The sequence below is a fragment of the Myiozetetes cayanensis genome, unplaced genomic scaffold, assembly GCF_022539395.1.
Source record: "Myiozetetes cayanensis isolate MyiCay16 unplaced genomic scaffold, myiCay2020 scf13, whole genome shotgun sequence".
NCBI classification, from domain to species: Eukaryota; Metazoa; Chordata; class Aves; order Passeriformes; family Tyrannidae; genus Myiozetetes; species Myiozetetes cayanensis.
Window position 1 is genome coordinate 11,540,046 of NW_026086937.1, and position 23,993 is coordinate 11,564,038.

Sequence of the window (23,993 nt, forward strand, 5' to 3'; positions counted from 1 at the left end):
TATAGCTCCATTTTGAGACAGTATGTTGTGTACAGATTTCACTGGCCTGTAATAATGCTTATTGCACTAGGTAGTCCCCTGGTATTGCGCTGAGAGTCCCCTGGAGCTGATTTCTTTATCACTAATGTGTACAGGTGTATGGCCCTGCCTTCTGCCAGCTGATAGGAAGCACCATTATCTCTAATAGGCTTTGTTACTGTTGCATAGGACAGGACAGACTTCTTTTACAAGTTATAAATGACTGTGTGTGTTCCTAATGGATAACTGCTCTGCAAGGGCTTACCAATAGCAGTGACTCAGTATCCTGGGATGGCCTTTCTTATCTGTTGACATATCTGTTCTGCTGAAGGGCTCAGCACCATGCTTGGAAATGGCCCAAAGCCCCCTGCTTTCCTCAAAGCCAGACAGAAGATAAGGCAGTTGTTGGCTGAAGACAGGATTTACCAACTGTCTGTATACCCACCACGACATCAGTGATCTTTTCCATTTGTGCTGTGAAATGAGTGAAGACTCTATTCCTTTTTTCACAAAAGTGGGAGAGATGAACACTGCTTTGTACTTAACTGAAGATTTCTAAAGCTTACTGGAACCTGACTGAGGTGGGGATCCCACTCTATAATTTAACTAGGTAGTTAGTGTATGCAATCCTGTCTTCTTCCCCTTCTTACCCCCATATAATTTGCTTTATCTGTACTTGACCCCAGTGAGGATGCCTAGCTGAGACACATGAGCAGGCCTGGGAGAATTTTTGTTTGCAATGTTACATGTATTGTTGTCCCTGTCTTGTTTTGCAGGTGAAAACTATCCAAGTACAAAAAATCCGCTATGTCTGGAATATCTATGCAAAACAGTTCCAGAAAGTTGGGTGAGTGCACTGCTCTGGTTACACAAGTCTCTGAGGAAGTCAAGATTCTTTGTGAATAATGTCCTAAGGGAGACACTCTCTTTGTATTTTAGAGTCCTAGAAGACCACCACACTTGTTCAGCTATACATGCAAAATTTGGTTCTGGTCTCACCTGCAATGAACAGAATGTCAGGTACATATTATAAACCATGAGTACTCAATGTATGGATTTCAAAATGTAAATTCACTGCTCTTGGTGCACTTTCCAGGAGTTTTTTCTGTATTTAGTAGTATGCACATAATTTTGGGTGAAACAGCCATACATGCACATATTGAATGAAAAGGGCTAGAGAATTTTGTGTGTTCCTTGTCAAAGTTTTTGAAATGACTCAATATTCATCACTGTTACTGTTCTCAATCGGGAAATAACTATATCCTATACCTAACATTAAGCAGTTCTTATTTGGAATAAGAGAAAGTCTCTGTGAAACAGTGCAGATAAGTTGTGTGTTTGCTTCTTCAGTGGGGGTCCATGTAATTGTATTGAACTTCTAAATCAACTTATCCTGGTCATTGAATTTATTCTCATAAACTACTATTTATTCTCATTAAACTAGTTACAGAATGTTTATTCTTAAAACCGCTAAACAGAGATCTTCTGTTGATTGAATATGGAAATCCAGCTCCTGCCCTTAGCTCACGTTAAATCTTATATTCAAATCACCCTTAACTTTTTGCAGAATTACTTGGTTTTAGATTATTTAGTTTTCTTGAAGACCTTCACAGCCTTTAAACTGGGATTAATGTAAGCTCTCAGGAATGTTGAAATTACAGTTTCTTGAATGATATTTTCACTGATCTGTAAGTGATGTGTCTTTTTCCCATACAGGAGAGTTATATGTGGGCCAAACACTATTGATGTTCCAGTGATCCCAATTTGGAAACTACTCATCAAAGAGGTTAAGCATTTATTTTAAGCTGCTTGGGGAGGTAGAGCATGCATATAATTGATTTTATATCTGAATTACCTTCCCACTACTCGCTTTTCAGGCATATGCTTTTTTCAAATCCTGTTTAAAGCTGTTCTGTGAAATCACCATAAATTCATTTATTCTCCATTGTTCCCTATCCTCCATCCCCATGCCGGTATGGCTGGTTGGTATTTGTTTGTATCTGTGTCCTGGGAGCTCATTTTATTGTCCTTACCAGGACCAGTGAATGTTTAAAGGCTGTACTGGAAATCAAACCTTGCAGACCAGGGCTATCTCCTAATCAGCAGAGATTAAGTGAACAGCAATACCTGGTGGACACCCACAGCTGCAGAGAGATCCAATGAGCTCATGACTGGGCACAGCACCATGTAAAGCACTAGCATCTTTTCAGACAGGAACTGGTTATATGTGGCTAAAACAGGGTGTTTGTGGAGATGTGCCTATGGTATGTGAGCTCCATGCTCATGGCACAACCTGCTCTTCCCTCACTTTTGTTATATTTCTTGTAAGAAGCAAACAAAGTAAGAATGGGACTGAGTCATTCACATCCCAAATAACATCTTATTGGTCCAGACTATCTGGTCCTTCTGTCAGATGGAAATGGTCTAATCTGATCAGACTGAAGTCACTGCTAAGAAAATTAGAAAGGGGGCCAGAAGACACAACACTTAAAAGCTTTTATTCCTGCCTTTTTCTAACAGAATGGACTGTCTAGGTATATTGGGACCATTTAAATGTGACCTGCTCTTTACTATTGCTGTCTCTCCAAACAGGTCCTAAATCCATTTTACGTGTTCCAGCTGTTCAGTGTGTGTCTGTGGTTTGCTGAAGATTACATGGAGTATGCTACTGCCATCATAATCATGTCTCTCCTCTCAGTATTTTTGACTGTATACGATCTCAGACAGGTGATAACACCTCACCTTTTTCCACAAAGAGAATTTATTTCTAATGTCTGGGAAAGGCCAGGATGTTGCAACATGCACACAGTGCTATGAGAGTTACTCAGAGGTTTAGTTCCATGACATTGTGTACTAGCAGGTGCAGTGACCTGGCCTCCTAGTCATCATAATCTCTGTGAGGTACTTTACCCACATCCTCCCTTCCCCATTCCAGTGCTTCCCTTTGTGACCTTTTGTTACACCTTCTCCATAATTAGGGTGGGGAATTTCTTTCTCAATGTGATTGTATAATTCCTGGTAGGGCCAGACCCCAGTTTGAGGCCTCTCATAACCACAAATAACAAATGGAAATAATTGTTAGTGGGTAAATTGCATCATGTAAGATGTAACACTTTTGTGTGTTCTCCTTTAATTTATAGCAATCGATTAAACTTCACAGTCTGGTTGAGTCTCATAACAACGTCACGGTCACTGTCTGCAGAAATAAGGAAGGTGACTCCTGAACATTTCTTTCTTCAATGTGTTTTGTTTTTATAGCAAATTATATCAAACACAAGCATGTATAGTATCAAATTTCTTCTAGAGCAATTTTGTCTTCTGTTTCCCAGGTCAATTAACTTGTTTCTGCACATAAAGTTAATTTGATAGAAGTATGTTGTGGCACATTAAGCATTAATAATTGAGTGCACCCTTAGCAAAAAGTTGTCTGGAAAACTAAGTAATTTTTCTTAAAGCAGTGCTGACATAGCCAAGCACATAGCCATTAAATGGCTGTAAGTCCACCTAATTGCTCCATGAAAAGTTTGTTCATTATCAAGGTATCTAAAGCACAATCCAAAAAGATGGAGTCAAACTAAGAAATGTAAATCCAGGCTTCTTCAGTTAGGTCAGTGTGTTAGAGCAATAACCACTGGTTGGGCTCCTGGGGAGATAAGAAGGAATTCTACAGTGGGAACTGATGCCTAGGCTTTCCTAACTATTGGAGGTTGTATACTTAGGTCCTACTGTGGTCCTTTGTTTATCAGCCATTATAAAGAATTAAGAATCTATTCAGCAGGTAGTTCCTTGTATTTTTTTTCCCCTTACCACAGGGAAATACATGAAGCACAAAGTTTGCATAATATGTCACCTACAGGTTTGCAAGAGCTGGAATCACACCATCTTGTTCCTGGAGATATGCTGGTTTTGAAAGAGGGCAAAACCCTTTTGCCTTGTGATGCCATCCTGATCAGTGGGCAGTGCATTGTAAATGAAAGCATGCTGACAGGTACAGCTCATCCCTCCCAGGTTTGCCGTCTAAACATCATTATAGCCTCATGGTTCCAGCCAGTGACACAGGGTATATGATGTTATCATGTATCGTCCTTACAGGGAGACACCCTTACTATGGCCTAGAAGGGGATTCTCAGTTGTTTGCTATCATAAAGCCTAGATTGTCATCAGTTGTCTAAATAGACAAGATGGACTTTAGAAGGGGCAATTCATCCTTTTCTACACCTCTGGGATGCAGAATTTAGGAAGAGATCCTCTAATTAGAACAGAGAGAGTGGACATTGAAGAGGAGTGAGTAGGACAGGAGAAAAACAGTAGATGTGAAGCAAAGTGTTTCCCACACAGGGCCCACAGTCCGTTCAGCCTTCTGGGGTTCCTGTCACTCACTCTGAATGTCCCATCACTGCAGCATCTTCAGCCTGTGGAAATATCTGTTTGGTCTTCCAGAGACTTAGCTCCACATCCATTCATAGAAGTGGAGGGCATACCAGGTGGAAGAGTTCATTGCAAAGCAGAATTTTAAGTGCAGGAGGTATTCATAGTTTCTTGTCTTTAAATTTGGTCCTAGTCTGAATCAAACAGAAACCAATAGTTCTGAAAGTTCATATAAATGACAAATTCCAGAAACCCCTTGCATTCAGAAAGCTTCAGCTGTCAGAAAATAATTAATCTTTGTCACATTAGTACCTGCTTTGACATAAACAGGGTATTTGTCACCTGCCAAGCATTGAGCTAAAAGTTCTCCTTTTTACTAGAGAGGGAAAAATGGGAATGTCATGTTTAATCTCCTTGAGGGAATAGTTAGTGACCTGCACATGAGGTTCAAACCAGGTAAACAACTTGTGACCATCAAGTGCAGTCATGCAACAGAAGTTCAGGCTTCTTTTCAAGTCTGTATATCTACAGCCAGAGTTTGACGTCCTTGGACTGCTTTCAGTTCTCAGACTTACAGGAAGCTGTTGTAGTGATGCAGAGGAGAACTCTTCTCTTGCAGTCTGTTTGTTTGCTAGGCTTCAACTCTATTCACTCTGGAGATGTCACAATGTAAAAGTCAAATTTCTCTAAACTGGTTTCTCTAGTAAATATCTCTGACTTACAACCTAGATATCTAGGTACTGTACTTATTTGAACCTCTGCAGGCTGGTTTTAAGTGTACTGCAGTTTTCCTTATCTAATCTTTCCTAGGGGAAAGCATTCCAGTAACAAAGACCCACTTACCCCAAGCTGATAACTTCAAGCCCTGGAGAACGTACTGTGCAGAGGATTACAAAAAGCATGTCCTCTTCTGTGGAACAGAGGTCATACAGACCAAGGCAGATGACAGAGGAGTAGTGAAAGCTGTGGTGCTGCGGACTGGTCAGTTAACACTTCAGTTTGCTTTTCCTTTCATGAGTTTTCTTGCTGAAGTCTTATTTAATGTATCCAGTCACATTTAGTTAAAGACATTAATCTAGATTCACAACAGTCAGATGGAGAATCATTACCCTGGACTGGGTTAAGCTATTATGCATTGTTTCTGTTTGCTTGGCATAACTTTTACAAGAACTACCAGCTTATGATTACAAATGACAATTCTGCTTTGCTTCCAAGACATTAAAAAATTCCTCCCCTTAAGACAAAAATAACTTTTTTCTATATTCTGTAGATTAGGTCACATACACCAAAATGAAATATCTGGGTCTTCTTTCATAAGTTGCAGAAACAGTAATTTTGAAGCCCTCCATTCTTTGTAAAGAATTTTTGGAAGTGTTTTCTCCACAAAATGATTTTAGTTTGTCTTTCTAGGTTTCAATACAGCCAAAGGAGATCTGGTGAGGTCCATTCTCTACCCTAAACCCATGAACTTCAAGTTGTATAGAGATGCCCTCCGGTTCTTGATGTGCCTCATAGCATTTGCAGCCATTGGAATGATCTACACAGTATGTGTATTTGCACTTAATGGGGTGAGTTACTAAATGCAGGAGAAATAGTCACAGTTTTAAGGAGATTTGAAACTTGAGTGACATCATAAGCATTTATATATAAAAATATAGTCCTTGTCACTCCCCTTTTTATCTTAGGCCATTTTACAATGCAATTGAATTGGTGACAGTACACAAGCTTTCATGTGTTCAATTCCAAGGTGCCAAACCCACTGTAGGCAAATCCTGTGCAAGCCCTGCATGCCTTATCCACAGTTTACCGCTCTGTAAGAACCTTTTTCAGTCTTCTTTGTGGTGCTCTTTTTTGTAAATTCCTTGAAAAAGCACAAGTGAGTCATGAGTTAAACAGGACACAGGCTGATATCTCATTGTGAAAAGGCAACTTTCCAAAAACTTCAGTTTAGATCAAAGACCCATCTATCCCTGCCCTCTGTCTCTGAGAGTAACTGGTGTCAAATGCTTATGGAAGATAGTTAGGAAGGAGGGTGAGTATAGAACAATTCTTCTCTGATGTAGTCTTCTAACTTCTTGAAGAGAAAGGGTTGGCAGTTCAATAAGCTGTCTTTTGTATCTGGATCATCTTGCTATAATAATCACTGAAAATCTGCCATAGGGAAATTTAATCTATTTCTGAATTAATTTGTCTTGGACTTGACAGCACCTGTGGCAATGATTCCCACAGTTTCGATTAAAGGGTGGGCTCAGTTCCGCGCACACTGTGTCTCACCTAAAAAATCCAATGCGCAAGCTGGAAGGTGTAAAGACCTTCCCTGGATCTTCACTCGTGAAGACTGGCCATTATTATTATTATTATTATTATTATTATTATTATTATGTACTGTGCAAAAGTGTTCTTAAGCTGCTCTCTGAAATGCTGAAGGCACTGTAGGTTTTTGTTTTAGAGAAGCAGCAAATAGCTGCTTTCTGTTTGATGTTTCCTGTACTAGTTATGAACTTAAGAGACCACTGGCCACCCCTTCAGCCACCTTTCTTCCATGTTACAGAGCCTTGAACACTACAAGTGTAAACGAGATCCCTGAAAATCACTGATGTTACAAAGAACTCTCTGTTTTCTTCAGCTTTTTTTTCTTCTCCATATCTTTGTATAGTCATTTGGGGAATGGTGGGTAGTGAAAGGGAGATAATCTACACTTAGTTATCACTCAGCTTAATACCTTTGAGAACTCTGGTGAAATAACTTTTGCAAAGGTAACTATCCAGTATCAATTGAGTCACTAACATCTCGATGTGGAACTAACACTAACTGCGTTTGGAAGCAGCAAGGGCCAGCTATTCCCTGGGGGAGGCAAGCCAGGAGCCGAGGGTAACCAAAACACTGATAGTTGCCTCACTGACCAATGCACAATCACACAATACCTGAACGTGGTGAGGAGAGCTGGGTGCAGTTAACAGCCCATCAACAGTTCCAGGCAAGGCAAAGTGGTAAATAATCTGGGTAGCTCAGTCAGAAGCAGAAGATGAGGACAAGAGAAAAGGCTATGACACACATCTTAAGGTGTCGGTCCAAGAGACTGGGCCAGAGGCAGGTACATCTACAGTATGGCTCAGACAGGGACTGGCAGCCCAGGCCTGAGCTTAAATGGAACTCCTGAAAACCCATGAGCAGAAGGTGTGGATGGAGATGAGGCCAGTGAGGGTAACTATGGCCTATTAGTGCACCTAAATCTCTGGAGGGTTCACCTGAAACCCTTTTAAAACATTTCACTCATTCTCATGCATTAAGGCCAATGTAAGAAATAGTTATACATTGTAAACAGTATTTCTGCAAGTTTTAAAGCCTAATTGATTCAAAACTTCTTCAAAAGCTTTCAAGAAATCATTTCATGCCTTGATAATTATCTGTCAATGTAATGCCCAAGTCCCGAGTTGCAAGGTTGATTCTGTAATTCAGCTTTTGAATAATTTTTCTCCTGGGGAATAATTTACAATCAGTTGGCTCAGAAGATTATTTCCTCCTAGGATATCAAAGCAATTGTGTTTAAGAATGTATGCTGGAGTCTGCTTTGCAGTTTCCCCCTTTTTTTTAATGTTAACTTCCTCCTTATAATATTTAAAATGCATGCTGATGTTATCTCAACTGCTGAAATTGTCTTGTCAGACTAGTGTAATATGGGGTCACAGGATGTACTAAATGCTTTATTTTCTGTGAATGTGTTTAAAGGTGGGTGGTGTTTCATTCCAACATAAAATAGATAAAAATATTATCAAACTTGTGCCTTCTGTGGACAGAGACAGTATCAATGTAGAGATAATCAGAACATGATGGCAATTCAGCACATCAAATGCAACATGATTTGTGGTCCAAGTCTCAAGCTCAGAAGTAGTAGTAGTAGATCTCTGGGATGGTTTTCAAGTCTTTCTGAACTGCAAATTGGCTTTAGTTTGCTGTGTTTCAGTTCTGGGACCTGAATTTGAAACCCATTCAATTCTTTAGCAGTGAGTAGTACATAATGTACCATGGCCAGAAAATGGTAGAGCCTGAAGCATCTGTAGTGGAGGGGAGGAGGGATGAAGAGATCTGCACTTGGTGTAAGCAGCACTCCTTGCTGCTCTCTTCCTGGTAACTGCCTTTGTTATTATGTCAGGAGGAAGCAGGAGAGGTGGTAAAGAAGGCTTTGGATGTTATCACTATTGCTGTCCCACCAGCTCTTCCAGCTGCCTTGACAACTGGGATCATTTATACCCAGCAGAGGTTGAAGAAAAAGGGCATCTTCTGTATCAGCCCACAAAGGATCAACATGTGTGGACAGCTGAACCTCATCTGCTTTGACAAAGTAATGGCTGTGTGGTGGTTATGCTGTTATTGGTAATGGGAACTGTGCTAGAGGTGGGAGAGCATGGTATTTGGTTTCCACTGTATTTTAGAAACACACTGACCAATCTTGTGTATTTAAGTTTTTCTTGTCTGAGCAGAAGCTGTTGCAAATTCTTGTTTTTCTGGGAATCTAGGAATTGCCTGGTAACCCTTTTGCTCCACACTGTGCTGGCATTTTCTGGACAGTAACTTCTTAAAATAAGTCTTGCTTTTTATTCCTCTTGGAGCTCTCCTGTGGGAACTTAATTTAAATGTACATTTTATCTTAGACTGGCACCTTAACAGAAGATGGCCTGGATCTTTGGGGCTTGCTGCCTTCTGAAAGAAACTGGTGAGGCTCCTTGACACACCACTGGCATTTAAATTTGGTAGGATGGTGACTGGATTCTCCTCCTAGACATATGAACAAATCTGAAAGACAGTTAATGCTAAAGAGGAATTTGAAGCTCCTCAATATTAGATTTTCAATTTTATTTCTATAAACTCTGGAAAATGAGTTGTTTGCTTCATCCCAGGGGTCCTGCTCCACATGAAAAGACGCAACCACTGTTGTCAGTATTTGGCACAGCATGTCCAAGCAGGTAGTCTGCAGTAGACATGCTATGTTAGATCTCAGAGCTGCAGTGTTGCCCCAACCCTTTATGACAGGAAGTCACTGTTAACCATGAGATTGACATTCATTTCCTTCAGTGGCCATGATTTTACCCACTTACATTTCCAGAAACGTGCATGCACAAAGATGCTCAAACTTATATCAGCTTCAGAACTCAAGAGTCCTTGCACAAGCCTCAAGGAAAGTATTTTGAAATAATCTGTTCCTCTCCATCCCAACAGACTCCTTAACCAGGCAGAATACACCTGTTTTGAGCACGTGTATCCCAGACTTAACAGGTGCTCAAGAAATAGCTCATGGGGGAGTACAAGTCCTCAGAATATGCTTGTGGTCTGACCTCAGGATGGGATTTTAACTGCCCTCAAATTAGGATTTTTTTCCCCCTGTGAGTCATATGCTGTTTGGTGTTCTCTAATAGTAATTTTTATGTTCTTTTTTGTGTTAGCTTCCAGGACATTCACAGCTTCCCTGCAGACTGCAATCTGCCTTGGGGCCCAGTGTTCAGAGCAATGGCAGTTTGTCATTCATTAATTGTGTGGGAGGGCAAGATCCAAGGAGACCCACTGGATGTGAAAATGTTTGAGGCCACTAACTGGGTAAAGCTGTGCTTTGTTTTTATGCAAACAGTGTCAGGGTGTTTTGGTGGTTTCAAAAAAGAGAAATGTCCCAAGCCCTCTCATGCAAATAGCCAATTCCCACACAAGTAAAACCCAGAAGAGATACTGCATACTCAGGCTTTTGAAGGAATGTTCCTTATTTCTGCCTAGAGCTTTCACCTAGAAGTACTTTGAGTACTTAGCTCATTTGGCTGGAAGTGGTGGATGTCATGCAAACCACACTGGCACAACAACTCTGGCTGCTGCCAGACAACAGGAGGTCCCAGATGTGTCTCACACACAGATTAAGATCACTTTTACAGAGCATGTAAAAGACTTCTGCCAGGTTTGAACCAGGTACAAGACTTTGACATTTGTTAGAGCTCTGTCAATGTGGAGATATTTCTACCATCTTCAGGTTCGAAATTCCATGCTCTAAATGGATCCTTGAGGTTCTTTTCAGCTATAGTGGTGTTGTGATCTGAAATATTTTTGTCTTTCAATACACAGGTGATAGATGATTTCAATGGATACCAGACTGAAGGATCCACACATGCCACGGTTGTTAGACCTGGACCTAAAGCCACCACTGTAAGTTATTTGCAAGATTCACATCAATGATCAAGTTAAGCTGTCAGTGTAAGACTTACCTTTCAGTATAGAACTGCTTGGTTGTCCTAGTCCAAGAGAGCTCTTCCACACTTCATCTTTCCTGTCCTGCCTGCAGAGAGATTGCCTTGCTCTCTCTGATTACAGACATCAGAGGGAGCTTGCTGCTCACACCAGAGAAGGGGGATACTGGATGACAGATTGTTCAGCTCAGGGATTTGCCTATCCTGGTGGCTCGACACTCAATCCAAACTCAGCTGAGCAGTGAAGATCTCCAAATGCATTTGGGAACGCAGTGGAGTCTGGTAGCTGATGTCAGACCCTTGCTGGTGACATACACCAAGGGGGATGCTTTCAGACATCCATTTTCCCTTTGCAAGATCAGTGTAAACAGAAGCTTGTTAAAAAAAAAGAGGACTAGTGAGTTCATTTCAGTAAATTACATCTAATTGTCTGCTAAAACTATCAGCGAACTTTTCCTACTGCTTAAGGTAACTATTTCTGTACAAATTAATTTCCTCTTTACATACCAGTCATTTCTGTCTAAGTGTGACAAATCAGCCCATTATACATGGTTAGCTTCTTACTGAATGGCCCAAAGGACAGACTAAAATCCTTTGGCCTGAGTTTAATATCCTTGCTGCAGTATATAATCCATTTGCTTTTCTCCTAGGCCCCAGTGGAAGGAGTTACCATTTTACACCAGTTTCCATTTTCTTCATCCTTGCAAAGAATGTCTGTCATTGCTCAGGAAATTGGTGGTGATCAACAGGTCTTCACAAAAGGGGCTCCAGAAATAGTAGCCATGCTATGTAGAGCAGAAACAGGTAACTAACATTTATGAATGCTTCCTAGAAACACACATGTGTAAGTGACTTTGGATGGTGAAGTGGAAGGTCCAAATGAGATTTCTGTGTCTAAGACTTGATACTTTAACCCAGGAAGTCTCTCTGTTGTGCTCCAAGTCTAAGGCTAAGCTTTCATACAGCCCTTCTCAGCAAAGAAGGACTGCTAAGAAATACATGTAATTACCAACTCTTGTACAAGGTGTACAGTCTCTGCCAGAACAGCTATTTGGAAAAGTTGTCTACTAGTCCAGTAGACAAAAAAAAAAAAGTTTTCTTTTTTCTCCAAACCTTGGGAGGGAAACTAGAGGAGCACAGATTCTTCACGACACTGAGATTTCCACAGAATAGTTTAGGACCTAAGGGCAACATGACAGAGATGCAATAATTTTCTTATTGAGCAAAGTTCAGTTCAGCACCTTTCCTTGATGTCCTTGGCCTACTGGTAAACTCTAGGTCTACTTGCCCTTTGGGACATAAACCTTCCCTGCTCCAAAGCTTCCTTCTACTAGAAAGCAATCAAGTGCCCTGATGAACTGTCTTTTCCTCTTTTGCACAGTCCCATCAAACTTTGAAAGCGAACTCCTGCTCTACACGGCACAGGGCTTTAGGGTGATTGGACTGGCATGGAAATCTCTACAGGCAGGGAAGCTGCCTACTGCTCTATCAAGGTAAGCCATAGGCTGCTGCTTCTGGCCACATTCAACCATGGGCTAGTTATGCCTCACACAGTACCATCACCACAGCCTGCCAAGAGCAGAGTTGTAGTACAGAGTTTTGTTAGATTTAGGATAGAGAGAATCTGATTTACATCTGGATAGAGGTCTGAGAATGGGTAGAGGGCACTCTTATAGCACATGCCCAGAATCCTTGCACATTTCTTAAACTTTCTTAACTTTGGATTAACATGGAAGCATAACTCTAGTACATTCTGAAGACTACCACATCCCTCCCTTGATCCATCATTTCTACCAGTCTCCTTGCAGACTTATGCAGGTTTTCAGTTGAAGGGAAGTATTTTTTTTTTTTTTACCTCCCCCTTTTTTTTTTCCAGTTATCCAGACTCCTTGATTAAGCAAAGACAGCAAATGACCCCCATTACTGTTCTCTAGCCCAGTCAAAGTCAGCAAACTATCTTTTGCTATGCCTTGGTCCAATCATCTAGCTTTAAAGCTTTAGCTCTCTTTGAGTTCTGGAGAAGTCAGCAAACTCTTCTACTATGCTCATGGTATTACTTTTTCACAAGCTTCACATGGATCCATATAGTTTTTCCCAAATCCCTCTAGCTTTTGGCTGTGATACTCCAGAAATTCCACTTCTGAAATATCTGCAGTTACTGAGCATCTGCTGTCCTCTCTCTTTGCTAGCTGAAGTTCCTAATTGAGGACCTGCTCACTCACAGGAGCTCATTTGCTTTTTCACAGGGCTTTTTGCTTTGCTGAAGGGGCCAATAACACTGAGGCAGAGTGCAAGTGGTTATTTCAATCTTGTGACAGGTGTCATAAGAGACCCAACCAACCTAATGAGCAAATGTGTGTGATATGGCCCATCTTTTGAAGTTGTGTGTGCAGTTACAGCATGTGTGAGACATATATACTACCAGCAGAAAAGAGAAGGCTGGTGGTCAAACACAAGATCTGCAGTGAAAGCAGTAACTGTTCAGGCACCAACTGACTTAGCTGCTCAGACTGCCATGTGGCAGTGGCTAAAATAAGTGCCTGAAAGCTTTTCTTTTCAGACTCTTCAGAGTCAATCTGTGTCTCTGGAAGACCTCTAGTTCATGACTCAGGGATGGGGTGTTTACCAAATTCTCTCCTCTACTGCATGTGTTCAGCTGTAAAAAAGCAGTAGCAAAGATGTAAAGAAAATAGTAGGGAAAAACAGTATTGGAGTTCCCACATCCTGTTTGCTCAGGCTGTACTTTCAAGAGGAGAGGATACATTTGCTAAAATGTCTTTCTTTGTTGTACAGTCCTCAAATGAGAATGACTAGTGCACATAAACTTTTCAAATCAGACCACCACAGTTTGGGAATCCTACAGGAAATTCAGAGTGCTTTTTCATGCTGTCTAAAGACAGTGCATGAATGGAAAACAGTCTAACTTATCCATCAGGCTTTATGTTGGTATGTGGAGCAGGTAGGTTGAAATTGGCTCTTTTGATTTGGTAATTAATAGACATGAGCTGGAAGCTGACTATGTAATGAACTTCTTCTTCAGAACAAGGAACAAAGAGAAAAGAAGGATGAAAAATTAATTGAAGATTCTCCATACACAACCAGCATGACTTGCTGCCAGTGGGAAGCAAGCCCTGCTGGTGTTGAAATAGCATTATTAAAAAGTAGACAACCTGGGACTGCTGACAACACAGGAACTATTTTAATGGTTTTGAGTTAGATAGGATGGTTAACAGTTATAACTGGCTATCAGCAAATTCAATACAAAATCAGGCCAAAGGCAAGAAGAAGAACTAAATCTGTCTATCTCTCTTCCACTGTAAGGGAGGAGGTAGAATCTGATCTAACATTCCTGGGTCTGCTGATAATGGAGAATCGATTAAAGAAGGAGACAAAACCTGTCCTGGAAGAGCTCAGTGCTGCCTGCATCAGGAGTGTTATGGCCACAGGTATCTAAATCGGGTGGATTATTTATATGGCCACTGGCCCAGACAGGGAGTTCAATGGTGTTTAAGTGAACAGCCTGCTGTTGTCACCACCATTGGTAGGAAGGCACAGATATTTAGCCCAAGAAGAATCTGTGTTTTAATAATGACATGAGCTGAACCATGGTGTCCCTGGCAATTTCACTAGGCTGTGTTAGACACCTAGTAAAGGCATGTCATGCAAGATCCCTTCTTTATAAGGCCCCCCAAAATCCTGTTGTTCTAAATGAGCAGAGATGGAGCATCAGTGCCAGGACAAATCACTGAACCCTAAAAGCCACCTGAGGCCAATCAATGAGAATTAGTGATACCTGCAGCAATTTAGCAGTGAATCCCTTTTTGGTTTTGGTCTAAAACAAATAATCTAGGAGCATATTCCCCATCTGATTTTCTCCGAGCTGAAGAAGAAAATACTCCATCTCCAGATGAAATATTTATTTTCCAGAGGAAAATACATCTAATGATTGAGACAGACCTTATCTGCAAAGTTTTGGTCTTTATCAGAAACTTTCTTACATACAGACACTGAAATCTTACTGATCCTTAAGGGTATAGTTGAAAACTCAGAATTCAGGAAAAGGCTAATGTTTCTTCCATAAACAATTCCTCACTGCAGAAATTTTTAGATAACACACCTCTTGATTTTTATAGGTGACAACATTCAGACAGCTATAACTGTTGCCAAAAATGCTGGGATGATCTCTCCAACACACAGAGTGATTCTTGTGGAAGCAAACAAATTACCTGGATCTGTTTCAGCATCTATAACCTGGAAACCCCTAGAAGAAAACAAAACTGAAGATTACAGAAGCCTGGTGAGCATAAAGCATAAGAAGCAGGTGTTTTGGAGTAGGGAAACAAAGTTGTAATACTTCAAATAAGACAGTGGAATTGTGCTAGAATAACAGAGACTTGCCATTCACCATCCTTTGCATGTCAAAATATGTGCTAGAAAAGTGTTTAAAAAGAAGGAATCTTTATAAAAAGGCACTCCCCTAGAGCTTAGTTCCTAGCATATTACCTCATGAACAAATTTTTACTAACTGCCTATCTAGGTTTGAGAACAGCTTTGCAGAAATCCAGGAAAGATTTGTCCCTAGCCCTCATGCTTAGCTGATGCCTGTTTAAAGCATGCTTCCTTTCCCTGCAAGATAAATTTGATGGTATAGGTGTGGACTTAAAACCAGTGGAGGAGCGCTGAACCAACCCTGCTCAAGCAGGTAGAGAGTTAGCACTTTACCATACCTGCAGAATTAAAACACAGATTAAGTGTTGAGAAATTGCATGTACACAATGAAACGTAGGCAAGCTACACTAAGAAATTTCCTTCATCAAGCATCTCCTCAGAGAAGCTGGGCTGAAAACTGATTTCTTTCTCCCTGAAGAGTAAGTATGAAGGTGCTGACCTTGCTCTGCATAAGTATTAAGAGTCAGGCAGATGGTAGAGAATACCTGCAGGGGCTGTTGAATGCTCCTTTCTAATGAAGATTATCCTGAGCTGCCTGTGCACTGTATTTCACTGTAGAAAGACTGGGCTAGATGTGGTTCCCATATACTGTCTCTCTACCCCCTCTCACTTAGAGTGGAACCCACCAGATTGGTACTGTTGCATGAATTTTAGCAAATGCAGCAATACTGAGGTCCAGCTTTTAAAACTTAGGAAGGACCCAGTTAACACTGAAATTAATGGCACTATATGCCTCAATCCCTCTACATATTCAAGCAAAGGCAATTAGCCTTGAACCCAAGACTCCCAGAGTCTTCAAAAGTACCCACCCCATTGTATACCCTTTACTATGTCTGTAGTAGTGCCTGTGTATATGTACAGAGCACCTTTTGAAGGCCTAGACACAGCACTGATTCTGTCTTATTTTATAGGAGGATGACAGTCAGACTGAGCGAAGAATCAATCTGGCACTGGGACATGGCCAGTATCATTTTGCCATGAGTGGAAAATCTTACCAAATTGTAGTACAGCATTTCAGGCACTTACTTCCTAAGGTAAGATGTGGATTTTTTAACTGGTGTAGGGTTGCCTTTTAGGAGATTCCAATTGTCCTGGTATAATTAGCTGAAGGGATCTGTACCAGGACATCTTTTGGGAACAATTCTAACTCTGAAGTACTAAATGGATGAATCTCTGACATTAACTTATGTTAAAAATCCCTGATTTTTTTTCTGCACGTGAGAGGAGCAGATCTGTCTCATGGTGTGAGGATGTGACTTAAAACATTTGTGCCCATATGCCTGGCTCTTGCACAGCACTGATTCTATCCAGTTTTGGAGAACAAGAGAAAACACGGTATTACACATTAAGCATGACTTGTCTGTTTCATGGAGAGGATGATCTCATGAATTCTCTTCTTGTAACTGCCTACCTGGTAATGTGTTTTCATCAGGTAACTCAGATGACATACCGGGCCTCTTGTCCTTGTTGTGATTGATATTTTTTCAAAATATTGATTAAGAGCCATTTTATCTTTGATTATCAGCATTTCCTACTTCACAGTCTGATTTCTATTCCAGATCATCACTGAAACCACTTACTTCAAGTGTTTTAAAAATAATTTCCTTTTTTCTCCTTACAGCTCCTGCTGAACGGAACAGTTTTTGCTAGAATGTCTCCTGGTCAGAAATCCAGCCTGGTAGAAGAGTTTCAAAAGTTGGAGTAAGTTCATAATGACTTTGAAAGTGTTGCTTGATGTTGTGGTTTCAACTTTGGCTAGATTTTAAACACTTTCTGAAAACTGTTTTTCCCCCCTCCTCCCTCCTCTGCTCTTCTCAGAGGAGAGAGGCAAAAAAAAAAAAAAACAATCAGAGAATTCTTGAGTAGAGATAAGAACTGGGTCATTCACTTACTAACTAATTCTCACAGGCAAACAGACTTAAAATAGATAGAACTTAAATTAATTGCTAACAAACTTAAACTAAAAGCTAACAGAATAAGTACTAAAGAGTAAAAGAATAAAACTGTCTTAAAATACAACACCCTCTTTCCACTCCCCCTTCCCTCCATATTCTCCCTCCTTCCCCTAGCAGTGTGGGGGACAGGGAAGGGTGAGGTCAGTTGTTGTTTAAGTCCATCTTTCTGCAGCTGCTCTTGTTAATCTGCCGTCCCGTGGGTTACTCCTCCGTGGGCTGCAAGGGGACAACTTGCTTCACTGTGGTCTTCATGATGATTACAGGGGGTAATAGCTTTGAGTCCTTGCCCTGTTTCTTGTGAGGTCCCTCCCCACGGGAGACAGTCTTTGATAGACCCTTCTGATGTGGATCCATCCCTCAGGCCACAGTTCTCCCCTAGTCTGCTGTCCCTCGGGTCACGAATGACCTGCATCAGCATAGATCCCCCACAGGGCCACAAGTCCTACCCGAGACAACTTGCTACAGAGTAGGTTTTTCTCTCCATGGGCCACAGGTCTCCAGCAAGACTCTGTTTTATCTTAGGCCTCCCACGGAGTCTCAGCTTCCTCGTGCATCCACTTGCTCCAGTGTAGGCTCCTCCATGAGCTGCAGGGGGAGTGGTGGTGTTTCGTCACCCCAATAATCTTCCACAGGCTGCAGAAGTCTTGGGTTTGTCTTTCCCCTGCTGGAGGGGGAGAGGGAGACCTTCTCGGCCTTCTCCTCCCCCCTTCTACTACACTGACCTTGGAGTCTACATTGTTATTTTATGTTCTCCTTTGCTCTTCTCCAGCTGAAACTTCATCTGCGACACAAGCTTCTCTTCCTGTGTTCTTAAATATGGTATCACAGAAACGAATATTATTGGCTAGTAGTAGGAAGTCTATTCTGGAGCTGACTATCATTGGCTTTTTCATAGAATAGCAAAAGCTTCTAGTAGCTTCTAATTGAAATTATCTCTATGGCCCCCTATTACCAAAAATTCAGGCACTTGAACACATGGCAGTTGAATTTCCAGGCTTGAAAGAAGTCTAGTAAGAGCTAGCTTTTGTCTAGCATAGTGTTTCATGGAAATGCACAAAACTGAAACTTCCACAGATAAACAGCTTCGCAATTAAAATCCAAAACCCTGTAAAAAAAGACGCTGAACTCCATGCTGGTTTGGCAACCTGTTGAAGATCTAACACTCCCATGATTCTGGCTTTTGTTGTTCACATTATTCTTCATTGTTACTTCCCTCTGGGCCTGAAGGAGGGGCACTTGTGTCCCTAAGATTTTTTAGGAATATCTCCCGGCACTGTAGCTTCTCTGATACTTGCAGTCTTTTTACTGCACTACTTATGGCTCAGTGTGATGGGTTAGAAAACATGGCAGGGCAGTCTGGATTGGTATGCACTGTGCTCCTCACAGTCACAGAGGTGCATATATATTCTTGAGTCTCAGGCTTCTTGTTGCCTGTTTTTCAGCTGTTTCCCAAGCTGTTGAAGACCCTCACCCTCACCTCACCTAGACCCAGGCCTTGCTCTACAGTGGGAAGAGTTTTAGGCTTCAGATTAACAACCTGGTGTGCACAGTTGTGAGCACTTAAACTGCTGTCTGACCTCCCTGGATCACCATCAGTGCCTTCCACTGAGAACTTATCCTACACTGAAATCCAGGCCTAGGGAGTAAAAAGCACTTTTAGGGCTCATAATTCCACAAGGTTATTTCAGCCTCAGAGTGGGGATCTGTCTCTAGATATCCTGTTAAACTCATGTTCTCCTTTTCCATCTAGTCCAGCTGTCCCTGTCACTCCCTGTCTGCCCCAGAAGATTCTGGCAGTACTGGACCTCAGAGTCTCCATTCATGTCTATTCCCAGTGAACATGAGGTACCTGTGCTTGCAGTCCTTCTTTTCTGAACAGGGTTGTCCCCATTAGCCCTGTCCTCTGGTGTGACTGACCTTAAAATCAAGGAGACCAAGTCCATTGTAGTGAACGTGAAGCTTCATGCTAATATGTTCTTTATTCCGTCACAGCAGAAACTTTACTGTAGTCATACCTGAGGTGCAAGCCCAAGACCCATGCACAATTCAGAGTCCTGGGCTTATATTTTGGTCTTTCAGCTTTCCAGAAAGGTTTTAAACAAAAATCTTGCCTGACTTGCATAAATAACTTGTATGGACCAGGCTCTGATTCCTCTCTTTCCTTGGAACTGAACTGTAGGTCACTTTACTTTTTTAGTTACTTTGTGGGCATGTGTGGAGATGGAGCCAATGACTGTGGGGTAAGTGAAAATTCTTTAAAATGTGTTTATTTTAAAAATGAGAAATTAATGCAATGCCAGTGGAGTATTCCAAAGTGAGCACATGCTGGGGATGGGAGTGCACTGCTTCTTCACAGAGAAGCTGTGCTGTCACCAGTATTGATTTAGACCTGATCCTACAGTGTGGTCCTTACCATGCAAGAGCTGTCCTAGGCAGAGATATTTGCAGTGTGTGATCTCAAGGACTGATTAACTGTCTTGGCAAAAAACCACCAGAAAATTCTCCAAATCCTCCACTGGGGTTTATGTCAATATTTTCAGTGTCTGGGGTTGGAGAAGACAGGTGAGGAGTTTTCATGGGGAACAGCTGTAGTCCTACAACGTTTTTGTAAACGAACATTTTAGAAATGCAGGAAAACTTTGGTTTTTGTATTTCAAAAAGGAAGGGTTTATGTTCAGGAGGAACCCATAACTCCCTTCTGGCAGGTTCAGATCTCTCCATGACTTCATGCATCCTCATGCAGTGAGAGCAATGCAACCTCAGCAGTGCAGCTCTTGCATGTCCTAACACAAAGTGCAAGGATTCTCCTGGGGGAAACAAGCAGAGAACTTAGACTATCTGCATGAGGTGTGACAGCAAGTAAGTGCTGACAAAGTAGGTAGAGCCAAACCTGTCTTCTCCAGCTGGTAGTGGATGGCTCTGGGGTGTGTGGAAAATGAACTTGCCAATGCTCTCATCACCGTTCTTTTCCTGGTCCCAATGCCTCACCACATTCCACTGGAGGAACCCCCTGGGTGGAGCACACATAGGGAGTAAAGAGGGACTACTGTTCACAGCACACATCCTGTAATAAGGGATCACTGGTTGGCTGACACGTGAGTTACTGTGTCTTCCTGGTTTGTGAGTGTTGAAGAAGAATGTGACTTTCAGGCTTTGAAAGTGGCACATGCAGGGATATCACTGTCAGAGCAGGAGGCGTCCGTGGCTTCACCTTTCACATCCCGAACCTCCAGCATAGCCTGTGTGCCAGAGCTAATCAGGTAAGCACAGAATTTTGTTCCCTATTTCATAAAGAAGACAGTTCCCTTTCCTCTCAAATATTAGCATTGGGTGTTCACAGCAAGCCACAATGTGCATATCTAGAGAAAAATAAATGTCTTTGACCTTGAAATTGCCATTTGCTTAGTCCCTTTCTGAAATTATTTTAAGGTACATTAATTTCCTCAAAGCTACAACAGGAGGGCATTTAGAGTTGAGCTTTATATCATCAACAGTGTTTTAAATGCAAAAACATAGCAAAATTAGCAATGCTCCATAAAGCTGAATCAAATGTCCATAAACCAACCTGTACACTACTGTTGGGCCCTCTCTGATACCCTATGCAAGGAAAACTTGGATCCTGGTTTTGCTTTCTGGGACAGGGAGAGTGTGCTGCCCTCATCAGATACTACATGTTCACTGCAGGAGAGGACTCATTAGCTTGAACTCACTGAGCAGCTGCTTGGCTTTCAATTTTTTTCCCCTCAAACGGAGTTGTTACCTGCACTATTAATATCAGCAGAAAAAAATTGCTGGGGTAAATTGTATTCTACAGGACAAAGATGACTAGAATCAAGCCTGTTTCCTTGCAATAAGATATCTGCAAGTGAAGATTTCACTTTCATTCAGGCCAGATTTTATTTATTTCACCTCCCAGCAAGATACTGACAGACTTCACTGCTTGTGACACATGCCTTGTTTTTCAGCAGCCTTTTGAGAGGACTAGCAACAGGAGCACCCCTCACCTAATTGCTGTCTTTTATTCATGTCTTCACACAGGGAAGGCCGTGCTGCTCTTGTCACTTCCTTCTGCATGTTCAAGTACATGGCACTGTACAGCACAATTCAGTACCTTGGTGTTCTCCTACTATACTGGGTATGTACTGGGAACATGTTGGCTAGAACTGGGTGAGCTACTACTCCCCTGTAGGAGAAATAGGGCATAAAAGCCACTAAAAACTAGGGTATGGAACTTTACCTTTACCTGAGTGGCAGACTTCTGTGGTGTGATCATATGGTCCTCCTGTACCCTCAGCTGAAAATCAGAAAGATTCTTCCCATTAACTTCAACCAGTGGGCTCAAGATCCAAGCTGGCAAAAAGAAGGCTGAGATACTGAATGGTGCTTTGGAAAGGAAGAATCTGGTGTAAGCATATGCTGTTGCAATTTATTCAGCATTTAAATCATGAACTAACTTGACAGTAAGCAAATCCCCTGGAGTACCTTAAACCACTTTTACATGGCTTCTTCCCAGATGGAAAGAAGGGCTTTGAATTCAGAAGTTACCCAGCAGTGAGAAAGCACGTCACTTCAAATAGTCTTCTTTTCTATTGCATGGAGTGAATTGGAAGCACAGTTAGTTCAAACAATGTGCAAAATGAGAGTATTCACTGCAGGCCCAATGGTGACAATTCTATTGGCAGGGTGGTGAAATGTGTAGTCCCCTTATCTGAAATGCAGAGTAGCATTTCAAAACAAACAGCAGAGCATTAGCTCCGTGGATATAGTATGGCTTTCTGGAGACAATATAAACAAATCCATGGCAAATATCTTATTTGTGATATTTTTTCTTTGTGTTCCTCTTTTCAGCAACTAAACTCCTTTGGGAATTACCAATTTTTGTTTCAAGATTTGGCTATTACCACTGTCATTGGCATGACAAGTAAGACCCTTGGTCATCTTATGTATTAATGAGAGAATGATCTCAGATATTTTTCACTCCTTGGGAATGCATGATTCTATGTACAGAAAAGAAGAAAAGGTGACTAAACATCCTGCAGAGTAATACTCTTGGTAGAGGATAGGATGTTTAGATTAGTAGAAGAGGGATCTTGTTTGAGAAAAGCTCTGATGTAAGATGGGTAATTCTTAGTGGTGCATTTGCTGAGCATGTAGGTTGTTGCTAACTGGCATGTTATCTCTAGAAGGAGTAAAATGACACCTTATGCAGTGAAAAGTCTATTCAGGTTTTTCCAGTTGACTTAGGAAGGTAGATTAAGGGGATACCAAAGGCTCCATGCCCAAATGAAAAAGTGTAAGGATTGACTGTTTGGAGACCATTTCACACTTGAAACTGTGTAGGCAAGAGACACAAAAGGAACGAGAGGTGAAAATGGAGAAGAAAGAAATGATAGATGTCAGCCATTATATACCAAGAAGTCGTAAACCAAGAATGAGAGGAAACCAGTGTTGAGGCAGAAAGACAGTGTTGTTGAGATGGAATAAATGCAAGGAGAGGTTTAGAAGCAGGAATGGCAAGGACAGGGCCATGAAGAGTGTACAGCAAAACCATGTCCTGGTGTGTTTCATCCTTGCTTGAACACAGACAACAGGAAAAGGCTTTGGTTAAATCAAGCCTAAAAAGGACAACCACAATACTGGGTGCCAAAAGCTATGTTGCTGTAAGCAGCCCATCTGGAACATTGCATCAATATGTATCATCATGTACAAAGTCTGGATAACTTTGTTAAATTTAAGAACATAGAGAAACCTGTTGTGTCAGTGAATGGAGTCTTCCTCCAGCACAAATAAGCGGGCACTAGGCACTTAGTCCAGGAGGATGCACAAAACCTGGGCAGCAGAAAATCCAACACCACAGGTGACAAGTGATAGAAAGAGAATAGGAGAGCATGAGTATGTTTACATTCTTGGGCCTGATAGTAGCAAAATAAAAGAAAAATCCAATATTTTATTTTCAAAATATGCCTCATGATAGTCAGATGCCATTAATTAGCCTCTTCTGTGTCAACATGGTTTTGTAAGAAAACAACTCTGTATTTTGTACTTGATATATAGTCTTCATATGTTTTATAATGAATATTATAGGCTGGCCATTGATAACAATATTGCACAGCAGCACTGCTTGTATTTTGGACACACTAGTAAATATTTCTGTGCATATTTCAGTGAGTTTCACAGGTGCCTACCCAAAGCTGGTTCCCTACAGGCCTCCAAGCCAGCTTATCTCACCCCCATTGCTGCTCTCTGTTGTACTTAACATCCTCTTCAGCCTCAGCATGCAGATCTTCGGGTTTGTGGTGGTCCAGGAGCAGCCTTGGTATTCCAAGACTGATTTACACCGGTAGGTCACCTTCTTGGTACTCTTAGTAACACAGGGTTGACCTAGTGGATGATACTATTGATCAGCTTAACTGCAGGCTGGATCAGCAGCTGCAGGCAGAACCCTGTGCTCCCCACAAGGTGCAAACATTTTAGCCACTGTTGTCTGCAGGTCCCTAAACTCTCCAGCAATCTGCCACGCAGCACAGTGCATGTGGTGGGAATGCTTCTGCTGAGCACAAAGAGGAGGATTTGATTGCAAGAGAGGCCAGGGTATGTGAGTAGGTCTGAGCTACTGAGCAAGCTGAAACCACAGGGTGAGACTGGGGACATTGCCAATAACTTATATCATGGCTGTGAGGGAGGATTCCTGTCAGTTATAGTAGAAGTTGGGGGAAATAACCAGAACAATCATCATTTGCTGACCAGTGTGACACTGTTTTTCAGTGGCTGCCTCTCAATGAAGAATCACATGGAGAATTCTTCCTACAGCCTGGGGCTCCATGGGGTGAGAGATGGAGCCCATGAACGAACAGACAATGGCTACAGGAGCTATGAAAACACCACAGTGTGGCTGCTGAGTACCATCAACTGCCTCATTGTAGCATTAGTGTTTTCCAAGGGAAAGCCTTTCAGGCAACCCATCTACACAAACTGTAAG

At 41.6% G+C, this 23,993-nt stretch overlaps 1 protein-coding gene across 2 annotated transcripts in view; it reads left to right on the forward strand.

The window, feature by feature from the left end:
* Positions 1-23,993, forward strand: part of LOC126636111 (probable cation-transporting ATPase 13A4) — a 44,045-nt gene that overhangs the window by 15,207 nt on the left and 4,845 nt on the right. For both annotated transcript variants that reach the window (XM_050307996.1, XM_050307997.1), the window contains exons 4-27: positions 795-865; positions 958-1,038; positions 1,735-1,804; positions 2,611-2,745; positions 3,159-3,231; positions 3,875-4,006; positions 5,197-5,367; positions 5,797-5,954; positions 8,540-8,728; positions 9,039-9,100; positions 9,828-9,978; positions 10,489-10,569; positions 11,261-11,414; positions 11,992-12,103; positions 13,932-14,056; positions 14,744-14,907; positions 15,971-16,093; positions 16,681-16,760; positions 19,212-19,254; positions 20,165-20,274; positions 21,053-21,149; positions 21,863-21,935; positions 23,180-23,354; positions 23,780-23,988. In XM_050307996.1, coding sequence (XP_050163953.1) covers positions 795-865; positions 958-1,038; positions 1,735-1,804; positions 2,611-2,745; positions 3,159-3,231; positions 3,875-4,006; positions 5,197-5,367; positions 5,797-5,954; positions 8,540-8,728; positions 9,039-9,100; positions 9,828-9,978; positions 10,489-10,569; positions 11,261-11,414; positions 11,992-12,103; positions 13,932-14,056; positions 14,744-14,907; positions 15,971-16,093; positions 16,681-16,760; positions 19,212-19,254; positions 20,165-20,274; positions 21,053-21,149; positions 21,863-21,935; positions 23,180-23,354; positions 23,780-23,988 — 2,839 coding nt within the window. The remainder of the gene's footprint in view (positions 1-794; positions 866-957; positions 1,039-1,734; positions 1,805-2,610; positions 2,746-3,158; positions 3,232-3,874; positions 4,007-5,196; positions 5,368-5,796; positions 5,955-8,539; positions 8,729-9,038; positions 9,101-9,827; positions 9,979-10,488; positions 10,570-11,260; positions 11,415-11,991; positions 12,104-13,931; positions 14,057-14,743; positions 14,908-15,970; positions 16,094-16,680; positions 16,761-19,211; positions 19,255-20,164; positions 20,275-21,052; positions 21,150-21,862; positions 21,936-23,179; positions 23,355-23,779; positions 23,989-23,993) is intronic.